The 27,987-nt window shown below is 42.6% G+C and overlaps 1 protein-coding gene across 2 annotated transcripts; it reads right to left on the reverse strand.

Annotated features, from left to right (window-relative positions):
* Positions 1 to 108: 108 nt before the first annotated feature.
* On the reverse strand, positions 109 to 27,980 carry glis2b (GLIS family zinc finger 2b). Of its 2 annotated transcripts, none has more exons than XM_072368054.1 (7): positions 27,036 to 27,980; positions 8,114 to 8,303; positions 7,811 to 7,941; positions 6,225 to 6,380; positions 6,006 to 6,139; positions 5,800 to 5,918; positions 109 to 5,595 (listed from the first exon to the last, which is right to left on the reverse strand). In XM_072368054.1, exons 2-7 carry the CDS (start codon positions 8,277 to 8,279, stop codon positions 4,853 to 4,855), a joined length of 1,449 nt encoding a protein of 482 aa, XP_072224155.1. In that variant the 5' UTR covers positions 8,280 to 8,303; positions 27,036 to 27,980; the 3' UTR covers positions 109 to 4,852. The 2 variants fall into 2 exon arrangements, with proteins under 2 accessions (XP_072224155.1, XP_072224156.1); XM_072368055.1 differs by having other exon boundaries at positions 6,225 to 6,362; positions 27,036 to 27,975.
* Positions 27,981 to 27,987: the final 7 nt, after the last annotated feature.

Here is a 27,987-nt window from a genome sequence, read left to right on the forward strand (position 1 = left end):
GAAACTGCGAGTAAAGCTGCATCCTGTTGAATGTAAGTCAGGGTGGTATAAGGTGTGTAAATCTCCTGTAATCTATTATAATGTTTGAGACAGTAATGAGAGCACGTGTATCAAATGCAACTTTATTAAAGATTTTTGTTTTCATTGACATTATTATCAATATCGTAATAAAATTCCTCTAAAACAGGAGAACACCGCTATGTTGTACCAATTGGAGACTTTTACAACTCTAAAGTTCTTCATGTTCAACCACAGAACATGATGGCAGGAAAATATATTTTCATATAATTTTCATTGTGTATAACTTCTATATTTACCTATAATAAAAAGGCACTTGGAAAAATTAAAATACTGACATAATATCTCACAAATGTGCAAAAAGAATAACTTGGAACAGGCCTTGTGTGGCCTTAGTCTTATCATTAACCCTTTGTGCAACTCTGTGGCACTTCAAACAAAGACAGGTTGTCATTATGACACTGACCTAGTTCAATTTTGTGTCCTGGATCTCAATTCCACTTTTCATGACATTAAATGTGAGGGTTACTTTAACATCTCCAGGAGCACGTACCACTTTTATAATGTAAGTGAAAAAAAAAAAAAAGACTTTTAATTTGGACATTTTTGCGATTGACAGTTACTTTCACAATTACACTTACTTCCCAAAACAACTGATGAAAATTGCTTTACACTGAGAATGAAATGTGACAGCATCCCCAAATCTACACACTCTACAACAGGGAAAAAGTGCAGTTTATTACAGGCTGACCTCAAAGGGTTAATGGATCATACAGCTTATTTAATATTGAAAACGTGTGGACCCTGACAGGATCTGTGTCATATTCAGGTTTCTGCTGCCATGATGAGTCTCTGTCCCTGGCTTCGACCAGCAGAGGAGAGACAGACAAACTGAGGAGAGAGAGGAGAGCCGCCACATCTGTGGGTTTCACAGTTGCTATGGAGACCATGTCTGGCTTATTTGACACCTGTTTCTGATGACATCACATGCTAGGCTTGTCCATTCATAGCGAGATACTCTTTTGTGTGTGCATGTGGTTATTGGAGGGAGCAGAAAAACAGGTGTGCTGTTCATCTCCGCTGTAACTCCTAATATACCTACAGGCAGCCTGACATCACAACCTCAACTCAAAGGATTATATTTGTTTTGGTTTGCTCTTAATGTGGCTTTCTAGTTTGTTGTGGCCTGTCTTTGTAGTGGGAAGGCAGGGGAGTTTAGCCATTTGGTTTTAATCTACCCAAAAAAAAAAGAGGGCAGACAGAGTTCAATGGCCTAGTTTTCTGCAGGCTGGTGCGCCTGTGAGTGGCTGCCACACTGGGCACAGCACAGGCGGTGACTTCAGAGCTAAGAGAGCCGTTTGCTGGGTACATGGCCAGATGGAGGACTGCAGCACAGCACAGTTATCCTCTGCATCTTTTCCTCTTCTGGCACACGGCTCTGCCCTCATGTCTCCTTGTCTATTCACTTATTTATTCAGCCAAGCTTTTCGACATGCTCTCATGCTATTCCAGTGCTGCCAGTCATTTCACAATCAAATGTTATTTCTCTAATCTAGCCCCTTTTGTTTTTTTAATTGAAAGATATTAACATAGTTTTCAAATCCAATAAACAAATAAGATAATTTCCCGTGACGATGCAAACTATAAAAAGAAACATTTTATGTCCATACACTCTCCAAATCTAACACACCAATGTGCTTGTCGTGGAGGAATGTGATGTCATTTTGCCCACTGGATATGCACATAAATCACATTTACCCCTCAGGGCAGTGGTTCCAACTGTTTGGCTTGAGCCAAAATATAACAGCATAATGTTTACTTGTAACATCTAATCATACTTTATGGCTTTAGTTTGGACATGTTAGCAGAAAAAAACATTGTTAAACATTTAATGTCAAGTTAATTAGGGGTTCGTTTAATTAGAGATTACAGATTTCATATTGTCTGTTGGACTTATAATTAAATAAATGCTTTTTTTAAAAATAAGATAATATTTAATTTGCCTATTTGTATGAAACTAATTAACATTTATGTCTTATTCACTGGTATCTCTCCTTAATTAAATATCTTGTTAAAATGTTTTTTTTTCATAATTTCTAACAAGTTTCATGTATTTGAAGGCTTTGAATTATAAGTGAAAGGTGGCTATTTGAATGCATTTGGGTGTAATCCAGCCTTTAATAAACAGGTTACTTTAGACAGGAAAATAGCATTTTGTTAGCAATTTCATATCTGAGAAAATTTGAAGATCCTCAATATCGACATGTCTTTTCTCCTCGTTCTGCTCTTTAATGGATGCATTTTGTTTATTTATTGTTTGCAATTTTTCCACACGTTAGATTTGTTTTCTGTGGAACCATCAAGAGAGACGAGTTTCTGTCAGATCAAACTACCCGTTGCACCTAAATTGCACCGCTAATCTCAACAGGTGGTCATTAAGAAAACAAATATTAATTCAGTATCTTTCATATCTGAGCAGTGCCTTTCTTAAAGTTTGCCAAAAAAAGTACTTTTAAACTAATGTATGAGGGGTAAAGTACATATGAGTCTCACTGAACACCTAAATAACTTAACCATAATTCAAGTGAAAATATTAAAACATCTAAAGTGACTCTAATATGAAAATAAATCCACCACTGCACTAACTTTTTTTTTTATGTCGCAGTCATATTGAGATGCCTTTCACCAGAAATTTTTTTTTTTTTGTTTGATGATACTGAATACAGGTGGCAACATTTTTTCAAAAGAGCTGAACTGAGACAATATAACTCAGCAATGATCCCAGAGAAAGTTGACAAAGAAATACCCGTTTGGTGTCCAAACCTAAAGTTGGTAACCACTGCCCCGGAGGAACACCGAGATCGTTCCCTCTCTTCCTCACCTAACCTTCTTAAAAGACTCCTCCTCGACAGCAGAAAGCTGATTGCAGAGCAGCCATCGCAGAACACAACAAGCAACTTCAACATCACAAGAAAATGTCTCGTCTGAACAACAGCCAAAAATAATGACAAAAATATAAAACAGCAATGAGTGAATGGATCACCCTTTAAGAAAGAGTTATGGAAATAGGAGATAGCCAACATAGGCAGATAGGAAGAGGAGAGACGAGAGAGGAAAGTTGTCAGTCTCTTTATGGAATGTTCTTTGTGTTGTAATAATCCTCTCCTGCTCCTCTTCCTCTCCTGTGTGGAAATGGCAGTCAGCATCATACATGCATGAACAACACAAGCCTGGAAAGACCCCACATTAAAACCAAGTCTTGCTGAAACACAGAGCAAGAACAAAACATTTTTAAAGAACCTTGACTCTAAAGTAACATTTCATAAAACGTGTATAGTGTGTACTAAGTGCATGTTGACTGCTTAATCGAACCATGAGAAGTTTCCCAGAAGTTTTTTTTTGTTTTAATTTAATTTTTTTGCCCCTTTGGACAGAGTAAAATGAGGCAGTTTGCAAAAGTGTGGCTTCCAAGTCAGTCCAGCTGTAAGCAGCATTGAGTGCATCACCCCCCCTTCCGTTGCACAATGTGAACATCCCACTAGCCCATCTCCAGGTATTTTTGGCACAGGAAGATCTTGCAAGGGCAAAACTTCAGCTGACAAGTTCGTGTTGGACCTCAGCTGGACAACCATCTGTTTTTCACACAGTTGGTTTTGGGTTGTTTTAGTTTCAAAAATAAAAGACAGTAGTGTTTACCACCACAGTGGCCCTTTCATACACAAACTGGCCGTGTTGATTCAATTACGGGAAAGCAGCTGGACAATCCAGGAGCAAAACAGTGCTACTTCTGTGCATGAAAATTGGGATGTTGTCTTTCGTGACCAACCAGAGGGGGGAGTCAGACACGCAAGTGCCTTAAATTTCACTTTTGAAAAAGAGGAAGTGATGATCGGTCAATGCCAGGTGATGTAACACCATTTGTCTGTGTTAAGATATCAGTTTGCTCTGTGTCCTAAAAGCCCCTCGTCTGAACACCTGGCTCACATTCTGGTGGACTAGGCTGGGCTGTGTTGGTCACCCTCCCCGAACTGGGGACAGATTGTCAAAAGTGCTCTTTCCCAATTTATGTTGTACTAGTGGAGCAAAGAGGTTAGCAGCAGTTTTGAGGTTTCAATACTATAACCGGTTTACACTATTAAGTGCTGTGTTTAGTTGATCTGTCTCCTGCACAAATACAAGACAGTCTTGAGTTCACTTGCTTTGGTTTGGCAAGCTTGTCCGAGTCATATTAATCACATTGGCCTGTGAAAAATAGGTCATAACTTAAAAATCTGAGATATTTTCCTTTAACATGCGCATTTGCCTAACTGTGAGGGCTTCGTTCGTAGTATATGTATCTCACCGCTAAGCTGGAGGCACACTGTCAAAATACAGTCATATAAATACTTAAAGATGAATGAGGACTTCTGTAAGAACACAGAGCACTAAGTCATGTTTATGGTTCCTGTCCTCAGAACCAGCAGGAATGAAGAAAGTATAAAATAAGAAAGCAAAGAAGAGCCTATTGTAAGGCCCTGTGATACATGTTCCTGAACAGTTTTTTGGGCCCCAAGTTTAGTTATCCAAAAATATAATAGGCTTGTGTTGTAAAGTTAATTTCTGTATACTGAAATCTTGTGAGGTTCAAAAAGTTTCCCCATTGTTTGCTCTTTTTCCAACCTCTCTCCTCAATGTATTATGCTTGATTTGATTGTGCAAGCCAATCCATATCACCTCTGACCACCCCTACCCTCACTATGGCATGGACCCTCCCATCCCAACCCCCTGAGCTCTTCTGGAATGTATGTGTGTGTGTGTGTGTGTGTGTATGTGTGCACGTGGATGTGTGTGTGTATCAGTTAACCACAGCTGGCTTGAGCACCACAGCGCCTGGGGGTATGACCACCCAGGACAGGGGATCATGAGACGCTCCCATGGAAAGGTTTAGAACCCCCCCAGTCACCTCATTCTCTGTTTCCTCTCCTCTGCCTTTCTTTGCCTGGTGACTCTGGGCTCTGCGCTCAGTTGCGGCCCCCATCATTGACACCATCGGCAAGCCAAGGGCCGAGGAGGGGAACGCTTGAGAGAGCAAAGGGGACTTCGCCAGGCCCAGAGGGGAGCCGTTGAAGGACAGGATGGACGTTCCTCTGAAACTGCCAGGAGAGGAGCTGGGGCTACCCAGTGTGCTGAGGTCCAGAGGCCTAGGACTGAGGGGGGACAATGGTAGGGCACTCCCAAGGCCCTGCAGAGCATGGCTTCCGAGAAGAGCAGCAGTTGCCCCAGGGATGATTATGTGGGCTCCACTTACGTAGGACAACTCTGAATCCTTACCACCACTACTAAGAAGTGCTCCACTCTGATTTCCCTTCAGCAGGGAGCCCACCCCACCTGGGGAGCCCTGCTCCTGAGCCACGAAGTGGCCATGCGCTTTGATGTGCTTGCGCAGTGAACTGGGGTCTGTGTAACGCTTCAAGCAGCCCACCATCTTGCAGTAGTAGGGCTTGTCCACGTAGTGTGTGCGAGTATGTTTGAAGCGATCACTGGAGTTAGAGTAACGCTTGTTGCAGCCCTCATAAGGACAAATGTAGGGCTTTTCACCTGTAGTGAGGGGAGATTATCCAGATGAGAATTCATTTAAATCTTACATACTTACTACAACAACAACAAAAAAATTAAACACATGTATATAGATATATATATTCCATAGATCTCTTTTTAAAGCATATGCTCTGTTGGTCTTAACTCTATAGCAAATGCCTCTTCAAATAAGGTGCCAGTACCTGCTGGATGCTGAGCACTGACCTGTGTGTGAGCGGTTGTGTATCTTGAGGTTCTCCAGGCGTGAGAAGCTCTTGTTGCAGGTGGGACAGCGGTGGGGCTTCTCATTAGTGTGAGTGCGAATGTGGATGAGCATTTTGTACCTGCAGGCCCAGAAGAAAAAGTTTTTATTAATTTCAGCATTTACCTCCTGAAATCTGCACTTGCACCTATTGAAATGATTTTCTCACCGAGCATTAAACCCTCTTCCCTTGCGAGCACAGCCCTCCCAGTGGCAGCAGTACCCGGAATCCTTCTCAGGTTTGACATGGAAGTCATTGACATGGTCCACCAGGTCTTGTAGGGAGTCAAATAGCAGATGACACTGTAGGAGGTAAAGGCATTTCAAATAAACTTTATCAGATGAAGATTTTTTTTTATTTTTGTGAGGATCTGATCCTGGAGCTTACCCTCTTCCAGCGACATGCCAGTTGTTCATCTGCTGAAAGGTCAGGAGAGGCTCTCTTGTCGCTTGTCTGGCCAATGAACATGGAGGATGGCAGGTGAAGTCCTGACCCTGATCCAATTGGCACAAAAAACTGAAGTGCCTGTGACAGATGAGAATTCTGATAAACAAACAAGAGGATAAAGAGAAAATGTTTATCAAAGTGCTGAACGCCTAAAGGTAAGTATGCACAAGTGTAGTATTAGCTCATGTGTACTATGGTGTACCTAAAAAAAAAGTTGAGCTAAAAGTGATAAGGTGAAAATACACATAAATTACAGGATGGGTGCATGTTAGTGCCTAAAAAATACACAAAAAAAATATAAAAAATAGCTCTAATTTAGTAGGCGTACAAATTGTAATGTTGCACTGGCATGTCTGAAAAAAAACATCAGCTAAATACCAGCTGCTGAAGGTCTAACTGACTGAGAAATAAGTCTTTTTTTCTTTTCAGTGGAGTACAGAAGTGCTTATTCTCATCTCTTTCTTCAAAAATCCACTCCATTTTTCTTCTAGTAGTTACCCGCTGCGCGCTACAAAACCTCCCTACATCCCTAAGCTCGGCATGAGAGCGGTAAGATTCATTGAACCTCCGCTGGGCCTCAAAGAGCTAATGCACCGACTCACCCACACAGACACACCCCCGCGCGCACACACACACACACACACACAGAATCTGTGAAACTTAGCTCAAGCAGAAAATAAATGAATTCTAAATTAACCTTATTTAGGATGAAACTATGGGAGCTGACAGCGAGAGAAGAAGGCTGCTGCTATATCAGAAATATGTATGCAATAAATTTAATAAAATGAGACCAATTCCCTTCACTGGCCTGTGCCTCTGCGTGCAAAACTATGTGAGCTCCTTTGTGAGGCGTTGTAGGGGAGAGACCATGAGTGCACGCAGTATGAAAAGTGTGAGAGATGGACGGAGAGTAAGAGGGAGCAATAGTGTCCTATCTATGTCCACATGAGCTAAGTGTGTAACAGAGGGCCCTGGGAGGGGGGCTATATAAAACACAGTGGAGCACAGGAAGGATGAATGGCCCCAGCCATAATGTCTCAATTCAATTGCATGGGAATTGAATTAGGCGGCATGAGGTCTGCGTGGCTGTAGTTTGTCTTAAATCCGATTATACACACACACACCCACACACACACACGGACATACGCATCATAGCAGCGGGGCCACTGAGTGCAAGTTGCACAGACAGAGGCATTTGTTGGGGACACAAGACGTGTTTGATAAGAGCTACCCCCCTATAACACACAGACTGAGGCCTCCTACCCCTTGCATAACACAATTCCCTTATGCGAGTGTGACACAACCTGACATGCTCCTGATTTGCTGAGTCACTTTCTGCAAGTAGACAATGATGTGTAGCCACTCACTACTGCACTAAATGACAGTGTTCATTCTTCTAAAAAATTTAGAGGTGAAGGAAATTAGAGATGTCTGTGGGAAAATTAAAGCTGGATAAAGCTATAGTGGAATATCCGCAAAGGTTTGTGTGTTTTTCCATGTGTGACCTTATTGTGTGTTACGCTCACCCCTGAAGGGACGTAGTTGCCATTGGTCATTTCTGGAGAGCTTGGGGTGTGGCGGGAGGAAGGAGACATGCTCAAGTCCACTGCAGGGGGAGTTGGGGTGTCTGTTCGATCATGCGGGACCACCTGCACACCTGAGAAGACACACACCTGTTGCAATGACTCCCATCATGATTGATCTCTTTGATAGATTAACCAACTTGTTCATAAGGATGCCCTTCTGCTCCAAACTATATCTTCTCGGCGCTGAGGCTAGCCTAACAGCTTCATTAGTTCATCTTTGCTTGGTCTGGCTTTCTTAACTACCTGAGTGCGGAGATGTTGGTGAGGCAGGCTCTATGACTGCTGTCCCATCATCTGCCATATGGAGTTGGCGGACTTGCTTCGGGTTCAGCGGTGAGTGGGCACCTCTGTCCTTCCCAGTAACCCGCCGAGGGAGTTTCAGGTCCAGGGGCTCGTCCAGGGACAGCATAACTGCAACCCGCTGACCTCTGAACTGCACAAACAGGTACAGTTGGAAGAGTTAGTCTGTGTTTATACAATAAAAGGCTGGTTCAGTGTCAATATACTATGGCAAACAAAAGCTGTGGTTCCCCATGGCTTATCATTGTTGCAACAAGGTTTGTGAGGTTAGAACACATAAAAAGCTTGAGATTTCCATCATATCTAAAAGTTATGAGAGAACACACAACGTCAGAGGAGCCTACACTTTTGAATAATAATAATAATAATAATGATTTTTTTAATCATCTTCCTTAAAATGTTGAAATAATTAATTTTCTTTACTTTAATTTAATTTCTTTAATTTAATTTAATTTTCTCTTTTGGAAATGAGTCTTGGTATCACTAAAATTTTGCCCAAACACTTGCATTTCACAGTAACGAAATACAAACAAACGCCTTATTTCAAGAGAAGAAACATGACTGAAAACATAGAACAGGTTCTCAAACCTGCAATATTTCCCAGATGAATGTTGAAATAATCTCACATTCCACAGCCCCACAGGGTATGAAGCACTCTTGAACAATGGCAAACCGACCTCAATCAAACTGAGATACTGAGTAAGGCAAAGAATAATAAACATACGGTGAGAGCTCAGTGACCCCCTTCTCTTTTTCCATCCTGACCTTTACTCACACACTCTTCCTGAGGAATTTCTACAATCCAATCCAGATGGTCGCCCCCACCGCCCGGCCTGCTTCACCCCACCCCTTAGCCAGTCACTGGCCTTTGCACCCTGTCGCATCAGCTCCTCACAACAGTCCATCCCCATCCCCCACAGTGTGCACCTTCAGACCCGATGGACCCATCGGCAACCCTGCGGGCCTTCAAGCCCAGCTGTACCCAATCCATCCACCTCCTCCCTCGTCTTAACACGTTGACCTCTGAACCCAGCCTGAGGGTTGCAAGCAGGATGCTTCATGTAGCTGTCAATTTGAGTTCCAGAAAATCCAAAAAAATGTTAACTTTGATCATAGTTTGATCACACAAATGTAAATGAATGAGAAATTCTATTTTTTTTCATATCCAGAGTCTACTGCTTCACACATCCAAACGGTGCTAGTACAGTACTGCTGAATTAAAACCAAGCTATCCATTGAGTATAATGGTTTAGGGTTCACTGCTCCTGCTCACCAGGCACACAAATGCACATCTCGTCAAAGCACTTTCCAGCTACACAACACAGTAAGCAGAGTGTCCTGAATTCCAATTCCTAGTGTACATGGAATACACAATGAACAGCAATTCAGACACAAGCACACATACTCACAGAATACAGGCATGAGTATGGACTTACACACACACACACACACGTAATTAATCAAACTGTAATTTCACAAATTGATCTGTCCTCCCTATTTCACACAAATGCTGACACACTCATAGAAGGCAGAGTTACTAGTGAATGGTGGGCTTTGAGAGCAACTGGCCAGCAGCCACATGAGAAGACCTTGTGTCTGGGAGGCGTGGAGCAGGGAGGTCACCAGGTTCATCATCTCAACAAGGGATGGCCACCAGCTCTTACACACACATCTATACACACAGCCGGGAGGGTGGGAGGAGATGTGGAGACTCAATCAGCCAAAGATAAAAGGATAATAATGTGAACATGTACTGATGCAAACAGAGGAGAGGATCACGCCGTATATCCACACAGAGCAGCATTATGCTGCTATCAGTGAGATCTCATGGTGATGCAAATATAGACACTCATGTTCATCACATGCAATAAGAGGAAACATCTTTGATTTTTAATGTGATTGTAGAGCACTGACCACATGACCAACAGGTGGGTAGTTTAGTTTTACTTTACATAAAAATTCCAACCTGTAGACAGCAGAAAATAACTTACACACATGCACACAAACATGGATTGACCTTTGGAGAGGGGCCTTTTACAGAAATAAGTCATAACACCCCCCCCCCCCCCCCCCCATCCCCCCGCCCGACCCCACCCCCCCAAACAAAATCAAATAGGTCACCTTTCGCTCCTTCAGTGAGATGTATGCGTCATATAACACCTATGTTCTTACAGGTCAGGGGTTTGGTGTGGTGGAATAAAAGACAGGAACAGCAGAATTCTTTGTTTATCAGTCAAATAAGGCTTTCCTCAATGCTCGATCTGCTGCAGATTAACACCACATCTGAAGTTTCTCCCCTCTGTGCTGACTGTGTATGGCTAACTTACTGTAGCTCCTTACACACATGCTGCCAAGAAATATGGCTTCATTGTTTGGCAAAAACAGCAAAAAAATAATCTGTCATTCATTTTGAATGAGTAAAAGCGTGCAGACCAGGAATCAGCTTAACCTCTTTTACAAATCCTACTCTCATCCACTGCAAGGACAAACATGAAAATGGCCTCCTATCAGCATTGTAATTCATGCTATATGACATGGGAAAAAGACTAAATATGGATCAAAATACTCTTTTCCTTTACATAGCCATCTCTTAACAACAGTCAGCCATGAAAAGCATGCAAATAAGCTACACTGTATAGTATTATTCAACTTGCTGCTTTATGGGGAAATACCGGTTTTAATTTGGTAATGTGTTGCAAAAATGTAGCTCTAATTATCGCTCAGTCTCACTGGAGTTGACCAGGACAAGTCCGCATTAATCCGTTCCCACTTCTGAATTTCAATTCAGTTCCAACCCTCGTGATTATTTCTTGATGGAAAAATAGCAGAGACTGACTGGGAAGTGACTCACTGTGTGTGGATCTTGGACTGCACTTACGGGATCTCGACAACATCTTCCAAACAGCCACATGCACTGAGAACGGGCTTGTGGGAAATATGAGACAGAAAAAAAAAGACAGGGCAAAGGAGAGAAAGAATGATGCAGGAAGGGGGCGAGGATGACGTTCTGCGAGTGTGATATGTGAGTGTGTGTATAAAGCTCCGTGGCGGGTGGCTGTGAAGTTTGGGGAAGGGGTGTTGGCTGGCCCCTTTGCAGACTTCCTTGCTCGGACGTGGGGTCGACAGCGTCTCTGAAAGGCGGCATTGTCCCTCTCTGGGCCCTCTCTTCTCTCTCTAGCAGAGTAAACACTGACTACATCAGCTGAACGGGTGGGAGCCAGGATGACTGCGGGGGCCATAGCAAGGATATATGAGGGTGAGGAGGAAGTGAAGAGGAAGATTCCTCAATGAGAGGCTTGTGTGTGTCCTTTTTAAGAACCTCATCACCTATTCCCCTGCATGAATCTTTTACACCTGAGTCCCAAATTGTCAATCCAAGTGCCCTGCAGGAAGTGTGTGTCTGTGTGGTTGTTTGATGAGTGAGGTTTGGTAAAAGATATTGTGAAAGGTGGGATGGTTAAAGAGTGAGGTTGCAAAGGAGGGCATCAGGTCAAAGGAGGGCTACATGTTTCAACACCTCTGTGTACTGAGACTCAGCTCACACAAGTCATGGCTGACCCCGTTCTGACTGCCTGATCTTTAGCCTGATGTGATCTGAGATTTGTACAGGGGGGATTGAGTTTCAACTCAGTCTGCTTCGTCTGATTGTGCTGAAATGAGATCAAAGAAAGAGAATCACAAAATATAACTGTGCAGTATAATATCATAATGATACAGGGCATAAAATCCTATTGTGTAATATTTTGCTTTCAGTAAGGCTTTTAGAGGGTGAGAGAATGTGTATGTGGACACTTTTTGTGCGACCTCCTCTGAGGTCGGCTGTAACTTAATCTCCCTCCTGCTGTGACCCTGGGAGGTGGTTTGTAGGAGGTAAGCCATCTCTCTCCAGGGCTCTCTGCTCTCTCTCTCTTTCTTTTTGTTTTTCCCTCGCACATGCACACATAAACAGAGACAAACTGAGACGAGATAGCAGCACTAAAAACACAGAGCCTTGGCACTACGCCTCGTTTTCTAATAGTCTGGACACAAGCACTCACCAAGTACCACAAGAGTAGTTTACTTTCTCTTTTACATAAAACAAGTGACCATTTGAGAGTTTTAGGGAGGTACAAACAAAAAGCTTCAAAAACAAATTAGTTTGCAGTCTGTTTATATACCATCATGTATTTCCTGACTGGGCTTCACAATAGTATTCACCATCAGGACTGACCACAGTTGTGAATTCATTATGACCTAAGGCTTCATTTGAAAAGGGTTGTCTGTAAAATTAAAAACTGTCTACAAATACTTTCTATTTTTCAGCTTCGGAAGAAAATAGAAACATGAAATGAATCCTTTTTGAGAGATTAAAACGTCTGCTTTTATGGTAAATTACTGATTTTGGATGGGTGAGACCAGCTGACTGCTGCTCAAACCTCAAAAATGTCTTTGAATTTCATAATGTGGATAATCACACTGCATCACTTTTGCATCAAACGGTTATTTACATTCTCCCTACATTTCCTGAAACTAAAGAACAACCATTTTGCAATGGACCATGTTTCAACACGGACGTTGCTCTGGTGGCCCAGCAGCAGTTAGCTTGTCTTCTCCATCAGAATTACCATCTGTCTCTCCAAACTGAGAGTGTGCCAACCACTACCTACTGCAGATAAAAAAAGTTGTTACAAAAAGTTGGGATACAATGTTAAATGTCGAAAAGAAAATATAATGATTTGCTAATCACTTAAACTATATATTTTATTGAGACTAGTAGAAATATATTATATTTTTGTATTTATTTCAAATGTGATGCCTGCAGTCAGAAACGTGGGGACAGTAGCACGTTTACTGCTGTGTTACATAACCTCTTCTTTCTATATTCTGGGTGTTTGGGAACAAAGGACACTAATTCCAACCTCTTCCATTTAGCTGTCTGATGTCTGTCTGAAGTAATTGATTTTCAAAAAGAAAATTCTAATTTTGATTGGTCTGACCATGGGGCAGTCTTCCACTTTGCCTCCATCCATCTTAAATGAGCTCTGGTCCAGGGTAGGCATTGTTTTTTCTGGATCTTGATTGTGTTTGCCTTTGCATAGATGAGTTATAACTTGAATTAGTGGATGCAACGATGGACTGTGTTGTTTATTCCTTTGGGTGTTTTTTTATTTTTCTGTCAGTATGACTTCACTTTTCCAGTCTGCTGTTGCCTCAACTATGTGAAATACATATAAAAAAAAAGGATTCAAATGCTCTCTAAATGCTTTCATTCTTTCCTAATTTTCAGTGAAATGGGGTTTTGTCATCTGATGAAAAGTGAAATTTCATCAATCAGGATATTTGTTTTTGTTTTTTTTAACCCTGTCTGTGTACCCTGCCTCTTGCCCGATGACTGCTGGGATAGGCTCCGCCCCCCCCCCCCCCCCCCCCGCGATCCGACCGACAGATTAAGTGGGTAAAGACAATGGATGGATTTGAACTGACAGTAAATCAAGTGCATATTCTGCCATATCAAATGAACAAATGACCAATAACTATGTATCTCCTGCAAAAATATTATCATAAGTTTTGTAATTCTGTGGTTTTGCAGTGATGTGTAAAGTACCACAATCAGTCATGTCGAGACCTGCTGGTGTTTTTATCTATCAGGTGGAAAGGATAGGGTCAAAGGTAACAGACTGAGGTGTGGGTGTGGTGTGACCCCTGATCTCTGACAGCTGGGCTTTACATCTGCAACCCAAGCCAAGAAGAAATAAAAAGTGTTGGATCTTTTTCAAGCTGGCTCATGTGCCCAATTCTCTGTGAGTAGGATTTAGCTGATCAAAGTATTTGGATTATTCATCGTTAAGTGATTTACAATTGCAGTTTTCCTTAATATATTATGTGTTTTTTTTAAAATCAAATGTCAGCATCTCATTCAGAATTGGTGCTTGCTTTGCTGTTGATCCCACCTTTGCTGCTCCTTCAGCCTCCTTACCAGCATACCTGAATGGACTGATGCTCCAAATGTGTGCTCAAATAAAGCTCTGGCAAATAAGTGCATCCACATTGTTTCTCAGGGCAGATGTGTTGAGCTGCTTGATCCAAGTGGCTTGCTACTATACCTCTTTTTCCACTGTATTTGTCCTGTGTTTGAATTAAATGGTTGTTGCTGTATGGCTCACATTCAAGAGGCTTTAAGGCATTCTGTACAGCCATTGTATGCATAGTTTGTTTGTTAAAGTTTACTTTCAGTTGCGACATTTGTTTAAACTACTTGGAATAGGGCCCAACTTGGTTTCTTAGATGCACCCAAAGTTAACTTTGCTTCGTTAGATTCACAAGGAGCAGGGGTGTTATCTTGTAATGTGTAATAATGTTTGGTTAGCGAACCATTTATTAACCTTTTTGTGAGATTAGAATTATCTACAGTAATTTGACTGTGTCCATTCCAATTATTTTTGTAATTTTTATTATTTTGTTGGCATGTAGGCCCTGATTTTTTATCCCTAAATAATAAATGGCTTTTTTTTTTTTAACCAATTCCACCTAGGTTTAATATTACTTCCTTTTTTACTGTACACAGCAGAGTTATAACAACAGCTGTGAAATTGACAAGGGAAGATAGCTCAATACTCAGTCATTAATTGATATGTTTTCTATTTGGAAAAACAGATAATCACTCATTCACTCCAAGTTGTGTCATGACTGACGTGTCTTGAGGTAATAACCACTACTGACCTCACTTCTGCTGGCTCATACACCCTCCCACCCACCAACGTCCACCCCCATATCATCCTCTGATGGATCACTCAATACACAAACACACGTTCAGCCGAGAGATTTCTTTTTTCCTGCTTCTGTTGTCCGCAGCCAGCCGCCTCCACAGACAGGAAACCTCAGTTTCCACTACTCCTTCTTTGGGCCTCTTATTCCCTCTTTCTCTCTTTCTTTCCTCCTCTATTATTTGCCTTAATTTTTCTCTCATATTCACGGTTCTCATTCCTCTGTAAGTTTGATGTTCTCTTTTCCTTTCTCATCTCATTCTTCTCTGACCCATAACACTGCGCCACTCTCTAGTTTTTCAATGTAATTTACTGGATTCACACGCTTTCCAAAAAAAAATCAGTTTCATATTAAAGATCTAAAAAAGGTTTTACTAAGCTCAGTTGTTCATCCTGCTCATTTAAATCTCTATCCTTCCTTTTTAAACCCTGCAGTAAACACACAGGATCTTAGACAAGATTATGTAATAGCAGCATGCATGGAGCCCCTGGGGAAGGGCTATTGAGGAAAGAACAGTTTGAGGAGTTCTGGAGTCACTATAGCTGGAATGCCAGAAAATGGTGACATGTGCATTAACCGTGCCTCAAAAGGAAGAAAAAAGCACTAAATTGCCACTTCAGTATTTCAAAATGAAAACAGGAATAAGTTACCAAGGAATAAAACATAAAAATCTGTTTAAGATACAAAGAAGGAGAGGAAGGAGAAGACCTGAGACCAAACAAGGAGTAGGGGAGAAAAGAGTGAGTAAGAAAGGAAGGGTAGAAAAAGGGAGGGATAGATGAAGTGAAGTACGGAGAGAGTGCAACAGGAAGCCTCTAAGCGAGCTACTGATGGCCTCCAGCCAGAGCTTTCAGACACGGAGGAATTCCAGGCAGAAGGCAGGGAGGGAGGGAAGGTGCCAAGAGGGAGGGAGGCACGGAACGAGGAGGGCGAGTCGCACTTGTGGTCTGTTGTCAAACGGAGACTGCTACAAGGAAAAGGAAGAGCACATGCTTAAAGCAATAACTAAGTGGTTTAACATCTGCATTTTTGTTATGATACAAAACTTTGGAACTAGCATTTAAGATCTCATAAATCATAGGAAAAAGATTCTAATATTTACTAATAGCAGTTTGTGTTTTTTCTCTTTGAATTGCAACTATATATCCACACAGGAGTAAGGATTTTTGAGATTTTTAGATATAAAAAAAAATGCATAAGCAGTAAAATTACAGTACACTCGACAAGTTCCTAAGACAACTGGCATTTTCAAATATCATGGTTTTCTAGACTTTATTAACAATAAAGTCTTTTTTAGCACTCCATATAACAAAATTTTTACAATATCTGTTTTGAAAAAAAATAATCATCAGATTAGTTGGAAACAGTTAGTTTGAGCCCAACATGCAATATATTGGGCATATATTGTGGTTTCATATGAAGGACTTTAATGCTAACAAACAGAATACATTAAAGCATTTTTAACCTGAGTGTAGCCCTTTGTGCATTTCTAGGGCAAGACCACATGTGTCTCTCTCATACTGATGTTTTGTGATGAATGTGCAGGGTTTTGCATATTTCTAATTTGCTTTAAAAATCAATTCCATCTGGTTTGCCATAAAGTCAGATTAGGCCATGTCTGATCTATAAAAAGCCATCTGACTGAGATTTCGTATTGTGTCAGTAAGCCTTATGAGTTGCTAAATCAGAGATTATTATGACTAAACTCTTGGTGGGATGGATGGTTCAAGAAAATAAGGCATTATTAATCAGTGTATAAAGCTAGTCTTTTATCAACTGCTAACACATTTTTCCTCTTTGTGTTTTTATCCTGCAATTCATTAGAAGTGCAGTGAGTTCCAGTGTGGAAACATCATCATAATATTCTTATTCTGTGTTAAAAGCAATCTTCTGAGCTTTTTCGACATAGCAAATGAACAGAAGAGGCAGGTATAGCCAGAGAACTTGGCTAAACAGTGGAACTGGACCCCATCCCACCATCCCACCACACCCCAGCCTTAGTCAATTTATTGGACTTCTAGTAGTTGCTGTATGACATTAGCGGTAATTGAGAGCCCACGTGCAGTGACATGTGTTTTCAGTCATTGTTTGCTTTTCTCCCACCAACTTGAACTCAAAATCAAACAGGCTGGATGAGTTTTAATAAATTAAAAGAGTTTGCATCTAAACTGTATCAGAACAGCAATCTGTGGCAATTTATCCATCAGAGGACGATTACTCTGACTGCTGTTACAGTTTTTCTCAATTGCTAAAACACTAAACCCTATTGTCTGAACCAAATGCTTAGTTGCCTGAACCCACTGATTGAATCAATCACTCTTTTGACATAACCATAAGCACTTTTCACCTGTTTAGACACAACTTGCCAACACATTTTCATTGTGATGCAGCCGTGCTGCATAATGGTGAGCACAGGTGACAAAAGTCAAACACAATTAAAGCACAGGTGTCGCCACAGCATATAACAACATATAAGCCAGTTCAGAGAGCACTGGTTTGTGAGGCCCTACAATGGATAGAAATCTGAGAGGAAGAGATTGTGTGAGAGGTGGTCAGCGAAGACAAAGAATAGTAATATCTGATGAAATCAGAGCTACTGTGATTGACCATGTTCTTGTCCATGGTATGAGCATAAGGGAGGCTGGACAAAGGGTACAACCAAACATCAGTATGTAAATGTTGACAGCAATTACTGTATGACATACTATATACTGTACCACAGTATACTGTAAGTAAATATGTTTCAGTACATCACTGTACCAATGTATTGTAGTATTGTAATGGAGGGTTGGTCTAACTGTTTGTAGGCCTTGTATTCCATGTATATTTTTTGTAACTGCATATTCTCTTTTTGTAGAATAGAAAGACTGCCACATGGGGGTGGGAGGACAGGTATGTTCTCCCCACACCAAGAGACCCTAATTGTTGATATGGTCCGTGAGAACAACGCCATTAAACTGAGTGAAATTTACCAGAAGGTCATTGAGGAACATGTACATTTTGAGGGTATCAACAGTGTCAGCCTCTCTACTGTTGATCGTGTCCTCAAGCGCAACAGACTGCGTACGAAACAGCTGTACAGAGTGTCCTTTGTTCGCAACTCAGACAGAGTCAAAGAGCAAAGATTCCAGTATGTACAGGTTGGTATATATCCAGATACATTCAACGTTGATTACTTTAAGTAGTGATTTACTGTAGTGGCCTAAATCACTTTCTTTATCACTTACAAAACTATATCTATTCCTACAGAGGGTTTTTCAACTGGATGCAATGGAAAGAACCCATGAATACATTTACATGGATGAAGCTGGGTGTAATCTCACCAAAAAGAGAAGGAGAGGCTGTAATGCGATTGGCCGTTGTTGGTGTCCATGGGCAGTGTGGTGGCAATGTCATATTATGCCATCAGCAATCAGCAAACTGTGCTAAATGCACAGTTTTTTTTGTTTTGCAACATGCATTGAGCCTACAGTGAACAATAAACACTTATTACTCCAGCTTCATGTCCTGAGCATTGTTTTCTATGTAGTGTTTAGTGACTGCTCAGTGTTTTCAATTTTGATTGACTCGGGGCACGATTTGACAACATAGTTCAGTTTTGAGCACAGATTGAACTGTTTTGAGGTGAACGTTTGGTTTTGCAAGAGGTTTTGTGAATGTAGCTTGAAAATTGGGTTTTGTGTTCGGTTTAGAGAAAAGGAGAGCAGCTTTCAAGACATGTGTCTTAGCAATCAAGAAAAACTGTAAAGCTGGCAACCTATCCAACACTAAGGCTTACGGTACTTTACACAAAGATACCAAAGGCTTTGAAGAGTGGTGAGTAATGCCACAGTAACGTGGGGCATTTCACAACATCGCTGTTTTGTAGTGCAGCAAAAGGCAACAGGAACCAATGAACGCAGCGTGAGACCTACAAAGCAAGCGTGAGGAGAAGAGAAGATGATTGTCTTTACTTTCAGGGGATGTGACTGACACCCATACCCTGCCTTACGTTAACCTCCAGTAACTTGCTGGGCCTCTTTACCTCCAGCAGTGAATGCATTCTCTCCAACCCTCCTTCCTCATCTTTCCTCACCCACACCTTCGATAAACAAAAACTTGCCACATCTCTGTTCCCTCTTGGTTTCCTCTTCACCTGCTCTAACTACATCCCCGTTGCCTGTCGTCTCTCTCTACTTCCTTTTCCTCTCCTTTATCGACTCCCCTCACGTGTATCTCTCTCTGTTCTCTACCCCACACCCCCTTGCTTTTCAGTCCATGCCTGTGGCCCTCTCCCCCCACAAGCAGTGATGCAATCCTCCGACTCCTGTGCGCAATCACAGGGTCTGGAGTTGGCTCCTTAGCCAAGCAGGGGCGTCACCACACCAAGCTCAGTAGGAAAGCAACAGGAGAGGAAAGAAGGGAGGTAGGGAGAAGAGAGAAAAGCAGGAAAGAAGCCAATGAGGGAAGGAGGAAAACAGTCTGAGGCTGTGTGAGCCAGCGGTGGGTATATAGTAAAAAGTACCATCATAAAAGTTTTACAGTTTGTGCTTGTTCATGACCAAACTTTGGCTAAATGTGATTTTGTTTTGTGTGCATGTGATGAGGTGTGTGAAGGGCTGTTGTAAATCTCCTTAAATGTAGTGAAAGACCTTCTGCAAGCATTTGATTCTTGCTGATCAAACAACACAATGTCCCAGCTCCCGTCCTCTCATCAACCCACAAGCCAGCTGTGTCTGTTTTGCTGGAAATGCTGGATGTGTATTTCGGAAGTGATGACTCTACTCCCACACTAAACGCTGTCATTCCATTTGACTCACACCAGCATTAGCATTATTGCAGTATGAAATGCAAATAGCATTTCTAGGGGTGGCATTCTCATATTAGTACTTCTCCTAACAAAATTTCCTTTCCTCCATATTTGCTTGGTGCGGCAGTGCCGATAACACACGTGCAAACTGCATGTACACAATGAACACACGTTGGTATGCTACATTCTTCTCGTTGTAGGGCTGCATTATGCAAAGAGCAATGTTATCAAACAAAATGCAATTGAAAAAATGAAATTATAGTTCTTAGAGGGCCTCTAAAAGTTCTTACTTTGAAAAGACTTTTGTGCAGATGTGCATCTGTGTATATTTCCAAACACACCTCACACACATACCACACAAGAACTGCCAAATTTGAAGAAGCAAGCCTCCCCTGAAGGCAGCAAAAGTGAGCACAAGGTCAGGTCAGGAATGCAAAGCACTGGCACCTGCCTAAATCTTTAAAATACCAGCTTCACTCAACATACACAAAAGACTGCTGGCCACTCCCTAAAACCCATTTTAGGATTTAAACCTTTAGAGAAATTACTTTATAAATGACACCAGAATTACGAGATTTATGGATATACGTCACTGAAAAACATAATTCAGTTATAAAGAAGCTTCAGTTAAACCCAGTAGGAGATATTTAAAATCCAGAACCGGTCCTAAGGCACCGGATCAGAAGAAATGAGACAAAGTCGGGAAGCCTCTCATTCCTTGTTTTTCCCTCTCTCTCATATGGCTGATAACAGGCTAAGGGCAGTTTTTAAAGGTATGACATGTATGTGGACACTGCAATACAGTACTGATAGTCGGCAAATCTGAATTCCGCTCCAACTGCAGGACAAATATGAACAATTTTGCTGTGTGACAACTTCAAGGAACAGAAAATCAGGTATGGGCAAACAGTGCGGTCACATGGAGGCACACTAGTTGTGCAGCTCCAAGAAGACAGCATGTGTACGTACATATACACTTGTGAGCAGCATGCTGGCTCTGTGCTGTAGAGTTCAGACCAGTTCAGAGTACTGTGGTACCGCTCCAGCTTTGGGAGGGGTGCGTCTGTCTCACAGTCATTTCCTGGACGGGGATATTATGGCACCACACGCTTGAGAAACAAACCCCTTTCACATTTACACACCAACCAGAGCCACCTTCATTCCATGCAACTCAATAAGGCAAGGTTGCATAGAGTGAAATCTCTGGGAAGCAGGTCTTCTTATTCAATAGCCAGGGTAATATGATCCTGACAACAACTTTATGCAACACGGCCTCCGGGAGGCTGGAGGCAAAGCATGAGGGGGGGGGGGGGCTATGTCTGCAGTCTCATAACTTCTCTGCTTTTTCACCCCAGATATCGAGGATGGCCACTCCCAATCTGTAGAGACGGCTGGGTGACACCTGTGCAGTAACCATGCAGAACAGGAAGAGCGGGGGGGGGGGCAGATGTGCTGTGGACAGTGTGTATTTGTGAGCATGTCAGTCTACATTCCTAGTTTGTTGTATATAGAAAGAGGAGGGACAGGGCAGGCAGTCAGCTTCCTAAACCAAAGCATATTGAAAAGAGAGGAAAACAGGAAGAGGGGAGAAATACAAAACAGAAGAGAGCCATTAGTAAACTAAGAGATGTAAAGAGTGTTTGTGTGAGAGTTATGGGGCCGTGCATCTGCAGGAACTCCTGCTACTTTAAATTTGGGTGTGTCCCCTATAATGTCAGACATACCTCCATTTTAGCCCTTCTGCCTCCCTCTCCTGTAATCATACACATACATGTAAACACAAAGCTTGTGTTGTCTTTTCCTCATGAAGCTCTACCAACTTAATGGCAGCGCTGTGTTCTCCCTCCTCACATGACAAGCCTGTTTTCTCTGAGTAACCCTCCACCCTGCGCTCCCAACCCACCCACTTTCCTCCACGGCTGGCAAAAGGACAAGGTCAATATGACAGTCTTTTCTCTCTTCTCTTTGTCTCCCTTTGTCTCAGTCCCTTTCCCTTCTCTCTGTATTTCTGTGTTCTTGCTCAGCTAAGTGACACCCTGCAGCTTTCATCTTTTGCAGCTCCATCCAAGAGAAAGAAACTGCAAAAGAGAGCAGAGAGACAGATGCAAAGGGACAGATGGGGGACGGCTGAGATGGCGACAGACAGAATTGAGCATAATGCTGTAAAATGGAGCAGCACTAAACTCTTGATTTAAATGTGTTGACACATCCAATTTGTGCAATCTGTTGGAGACAAGCATCAAAAGGATCTGGAGCTGATTCCTCTTTTCATTAGGCGAAATTCGCTAAACATCAACAGCTAATAAATGTGCTGAAGACTAATGCAATCATACAGTAAATTGTCAATCTTGGGAAGAATGAGCCAGAGAGAGAATCTCAATTAATGGTGAAGGTCAGGATGACACTCATGCCCCTACTCTTCTGTTCTGAATCAATACTGACATTTGGAATCAAATCAGGAATTGCTCATTATGATTGTCAGTTATGGAGACAAAAGCAAGGACGTAGTTTTAGTTACAGACAATATTCAAGATGGCCACTGAAAGCGAATCTACTTTTAGCCGCCAAATAAAAACAGTGAGGCTATTTCTTCTAAACATCTTCTTTCTGAATACGTCTCAAAATGCAACCTCACACTTAAAACATTTCCAAATTACATAAGGCTCTTTCATAAGACAAAAAACAACCCTGGTACATGTGAATTAAATTAGTGCTGGCAACATCTCCAAACACCACGGAGAAGGTAAACACTCACAGGCCAAACTTTTTTTTCTCCCCCTGTCCTTTACTGCATGTATAAGATGAAGAATGTCTTATATAATGTACATGTCGTTTATGAAGCTGGGGGGCTCATGGAAAGAAGAAGAAAACACGAGGGAGGGAAGGAGGGGCAAAGGGAAGAGAAGAGGAGTTAAACATGAGAAGGGGATGGAGTCTCTGGGAGTTAGGGATGGGGGGAGGAAGGCGGGGGGTGACAGGGGCAAAGTCTGGAAGCTAACTGACAGGATTGGATATGCCCAGACAGAAAACCAGGCCCAGGCCCAGACTTGAGAGCCTTATTTGAATCTAAGAAATGCCTCACCCATCTTTCCTTCATCCTCTCCTCTTAAAAAGTAAAAAAAAAAAGAGACGTTGACCATCCATCCCACTCCCCGTCTCGTCCTTCCTCGCCCGTGCTTGAGCCCCATCTTTTCAGACTCCTCATTTCTTTTCTCTTTAAACAAGCAAATGTGCAAAAACACACCCCAGCCATACTGAACTGTTTTGGTGCTATTTAGGATATACTAGAGAATCCAGGGTGTTAACCAAGCAAGTAAATAATAATACAAACCAGCTGTGTCTCTATTTAAATTGCAGTTCTGTAAGCATTTTACAGCTCACAGCTGTCTGAACTGAGCTGCGTGATATCTAAAATACTCAAGTTAGATTTTCTTCTGTTCAGATCAGTTAAATGTTAAGTCTGGTTCTGGAAACTAATCAAAAACAAATGTGTAAAAGAGGTGTCTAGCGTGTCTTAACTTTTCCTCATCAAAAGTGCCCTGCTGCAGACACAGTCTGCATTTGGTCTGATGAGCTCTGCAAGCTGAAATTCTCTCATGATAGAAATACTGAGCTGGGAGTGCAAAAGGCGCTTTACAGGGAATGAGAAGAGGTAGGGCGGGGTAGCTGGAGTGAAGCACTGAGTTGTCTGTGTTTATTTTGGAAATGCAGCCCTGCAGACTTGCAGCACACAAACTGACTCTGAGCCATGAAAAAGCCAAATCCCTGCACTCATTTGAGAGGTCCCACACAGGTGATGTCAAGAAAAAGGTGTAGATAATGTATCCCAGTGGAGACCAATTTAACCCACCCTGGGGACCAAGGAATGGTCTGCTCCAGGAGGAAACAGCGAGGCCGTGAGGTGATTAGTGGTTACAGTTTAACTGGAGAAAAATGCATGGTGTGTGAGCCACACCAACCAGGGAACAAAGTGGTATGCACTGGTGTCTTTCAGTCTGCAAGTTAGACTGAGTCAAGTTCTGTATCCGCTCCGTCTATTCCTAATGTACAGGTCCAGGAATCTGACCATTGACCCACAAAGACAAGGCAAGCAGCACTCTGTCACTATACTGGCATATGGCAATGATTAGTGATAAGAGCTTTTGTGGAAAAAAAATGTAAGCTGAGAGTCATTTACTGTCATTTACACAGTTAACTTAGGTTGAGCAATTAAATCATCCAAATCTTAGTTGAGTCACACCGATAGTGTCAGCGTTGTACTGTGGTTGGGTGTGTGACTTCCACTTGTAGAAGTCACATCATCTGCTTGGAAATAATGATAAGTTTGCAAGTAATTACAAATTAATTACAAAGTAAGCAAGTGAAGCATCTGTCAACACTTGAATCATAGTATTTTGTTAGTATCACGGCACACAAGTCAATTATAAAATAAATAATTTGTATAAACACTATCATGGCTAATCCCTTATAGAACATCATTTTTTTAGCAGTTTTAAAAACCTTTATACAAAAAGTGACAATGAATGCCAAGCTATAAATATCATGCTCTCTCCAATTTACTTCAGTCAGGGGATAGATGGCCTCATCTGGCAACACAGTGCATGTCCTCTGACTGTTTCAGCTCAAACAATGGTAAAGGGATTGGATTGGGAATCCAATGGGATTGGATGTGCAGCTCCACCAAAGAGACATAACATACCCAAACAGTGGTTGCATTTAATCTTTTGAGTATCCCAATGTATGACTCAGTGCTGGCCATTTTAGCGCCATCAACTGTTTGGAAGTGCAACCACAGAACTGACCAGTCCATCATGGATATCTAAAATACAGCAGCCGGCATCGCTGTGAAGATTAATGCAACAGTGTATCAGGTGCCTTGTTTTCACAGCATGCTGTCTCATTCACTGACCACTGTAATCCTCCCTCCCCTGCTGCTAAATTGCCTTTCAGCTTGACTGTAATCCTCAGCAGCTACGGCACCCCACTGTGATATTAATTCAAACACTCAAACTGGCTCTACCAGTTTGTGCAACCTAACTTCTCACTTGCTGGTAGCGATCTTCCACAGTCTCCCTCCAAATATTTTTTTGCGGTCTCGCATTGCACTGTGTGGAAAAGGGAGCTTGTCACATCTTATTTAGATTATGAATGAAACGTGCAGAGAATGTGCACCGAACTGGACAAAGTAAATTAAATATGCTTGCCCTTGTATCATATGTGGTACACATCTATTAGCCTGGTTTAAAATATTGAGCGCAAGTGCACCGTGGATTCCCACCAACCCTCAACTGCACACCTCCTGGTTGCTTTCTGACGCAGGAATATGCCATTAGGTTCTACCGTTTCCATTACAAACCAGCTGCCTTTCCCTCACTGTTTTGGACCTCAGCTGAATGATGTCACACAGTTGCAGCATGGGGCCCAATCTCAAGATGCATGGAAAATTGGGGAGGGGGGTGACAACACCATCTATGATTTGATTTCAGGGACCAGTATGGTGGAAAACCTGGTCCACTGGTGAATTAATTACAACAGAAAATTCCAGTTGGTGTCAAACCTGTAACTCTAACCAGAACTCTTCGCAAACTGCTGCTGCCAGCTAGCAGCTGTCCCAGTATTACATATGGCCAAATATATACCGCAAAAAGTCTGCCAGCACAAGCACACACACATCCTTTAAGAGTGGAATGCCACCACAGATGCACAGCTGGAACCCTGCGGACATCTGGCTTATCAGTGCAGATGGGAGCTTTTTCTCTGCTGTAACTAAAAGCTGAGAGTGAGTGGCGTCAACTGAGTAACCAGTGCCGATGGTGATAGATGACTCTCTGACTGACCTCAGACTCTCTCTCTCTGATGAATGTTATGGTTGACCTGCAGCTGAACTGATCATCAGCTGATTGGATAAACAATGCACTGAGAAGACCGTGGATGTGTGGAGCACCTGTGTTCACAGTTCAGAGAAGGTTTATGGCTTAAATAGCAGGGCCCTGCAAGAGGGAAGAGGAAGAGGGAATCAAAGTTCTTCCTGTTCACAATCTCTTTCACTGCTCCGCTTCTCCACATACTTTGAGAGACATCCAGTAGGCCAATAGCCAGACCTCCTCCAGTCTCTCAAACTATCTGTGTGACAGTTTCTCTCATGCACCCACACAATAAATTGTTCATGAAATACCACACAATCACCTTGGAAATATGCAATCATCCCACTCTGATCCAAAATGCGACTCTCGCCCCTGAATGTGCCTCGCTCTGCATTGTGGCCTAATGCTTTTTAATGATCGGGCCTTATTCCCCTCCAGCACAGACTTTGTTAGGCCTGCCTTGGCAGGGCTTGGCTCTCTCCCCTGGCATCTTCTGGAACAATAGGCCCATGGGAGGCAGCCAATGGGGAGAAGGTCCATGGCAAACTCAGCCCCAGTGAGCACACAATTAGGCATAGGGACAGAGAAATTGCTTAATTGGAGGAAAATAGCTCTTTATCCAGGCCTCTCTGCATGTGCTCATCCTTGCCCCCTGTACCACATGCATGGCCTCATCTCACTTAGAACTGGGCTGAACAAAATTGATAAAGATGTCACCAGTTAGTCCAAATGATCAGCTCATGTGTAAACTGTATTTAAACTAGGTTATGAAGCACATATCTGCTTTTGTGATTGACAACATAGACAGCAAACACTGGTGTCAAGTCATAGCATGGTTAGTATCTAGCTGCTATAACACGTGATGCGCTTTTACGAGAAAATATCATCAGAATGGCATTTTGAAAATGAATGAATGTGAAGGTTGCAGTTGACCCATCTTCTTTGTTTACCAATACATCACTGGTTAAAGTGACCGCTGTCTGCAGACGTTGAACTCTTTATCAGATGCTGTGACAAACATCAGTGAGCTCAGCGCACGCTCGTATCTTGCACAACAGCTGGCTGAGCTGTGATGTGCCCCTCTATATAGGGCAGGATTTGTGGCAATGCTCTAAAAATGTCTCTCGGGGTTAAGAAGTGGAATGCTGGTTGAAGTGATGAGGTGCACTCGCGGAAAAGGTCGCCCCCATGCTGAAATAGGTACTGACACGTTTTCTGCGTAAATGGTACAAACACAGCCGGCTGAGGCACGTCCGCCACGACTGGCCTCGGACATGACAGTCCGGGGAGTCGGAGCGGCAGGATTTCTGTGCACCGCTGGAGAGACTCTGAAAATAGGTCACTGCCCTGTTTGAACTCGTGCAGTTTCTCACATTGCAGGAGAGAGCGCTCACACCAGCATGGACACGCATGATAATGTACGCAATATGCATAATTGACATGCAAGAAATAATTGCTCCTGGCTTACCTTACAGCGAAAACGCCGTGGATGTGACTGAGATGTCTCCGGTTTGGTCCACGTCTACCCGGAGACAAACTTCTCAAGTCCTTGGTTTTAGACCGCGTCGGTGTCAAGTGACTCCTTGTCAATTTGTCGCTTTTTCTTCGATAAAAACGAAAGAAACAGCTGACACGTCTTGAAAAAATATTACTAGGTGTCTGGAGAGGCGGTCTGTTCCCACACCATTGTCAGGATTATTTCTAAGCTTGGAAAAATCAAACATAAACTCAAATCCAGCGTATGTGACAGCTGGTTGTTCAAATAAAGACTAATGTGTAGGTTGACAGCCTTGTCTCTCGTCGTAGAATGATATGATGCATGCTATCACACCACTGAAAACCCGTCAAAAAGTGTAAACACCCGAATCCATAGAGTGAACTGTTCCTGCTAAGGAAAAACGAAGCTGTTGTGCATCAAAAAGCGCAAAGGTGATTTCTTCTAAAATTCAAAGCGCATCGCTTAATGGCAACGCTGGTCAAGTGGGGGTTTCCTATGGGTGGTCGTGGTTCTCGTAGGGGGGTGGGAGGGCAGTTCAGACAGAGGGATGGCACGAAGTGGTGGATAGGAAAGATAGGGCGGGTTGGCAACGGGGTGTGGGATTGAGGAGGAGGACCGTCTCCTTCTTCTTCGGTGCTTTTCCAGATGCCGAGGTAGGTCAGTTTGCTTTCTTTAAGCGCAATTATCCCCGTATCGCTTCTTTTTTTCCTTCTGAGCACTCGAGGAGACGCTGAGTGTTGATGGTAGTCTCCCCCGCCACCGTCTGACGTGCACAGACAGCCGCCCGGAGCCCAGCAGCCAGCCCGTCAGGACCAGCCCAGAGCCTGCCAGCTCAGCGCATGCTTACTGCTCCGCCCATCCACCATGGGCAGTCCCCGGCTTTTCTCCAAGCTCTCCCCTTCTCCTGTGTGTCCTCACGGTC

Source organism: Leuresthes tenuis, unplaced genomic scaffold (assembly GCF_036924035.1).
Source record: "Leuresthes tenuis unplaced genomic scaffold, fLeuTen1.0.hap1 SCAF_17, whole genome shotgun sequence".
Classification (NCBI taxonomy): Eukaryota; Metazoa; Chordata; class Actinopteri; order Atheriniformes; family Atherinopsidae; genus Leuresthes; species Leuresthes tenuis.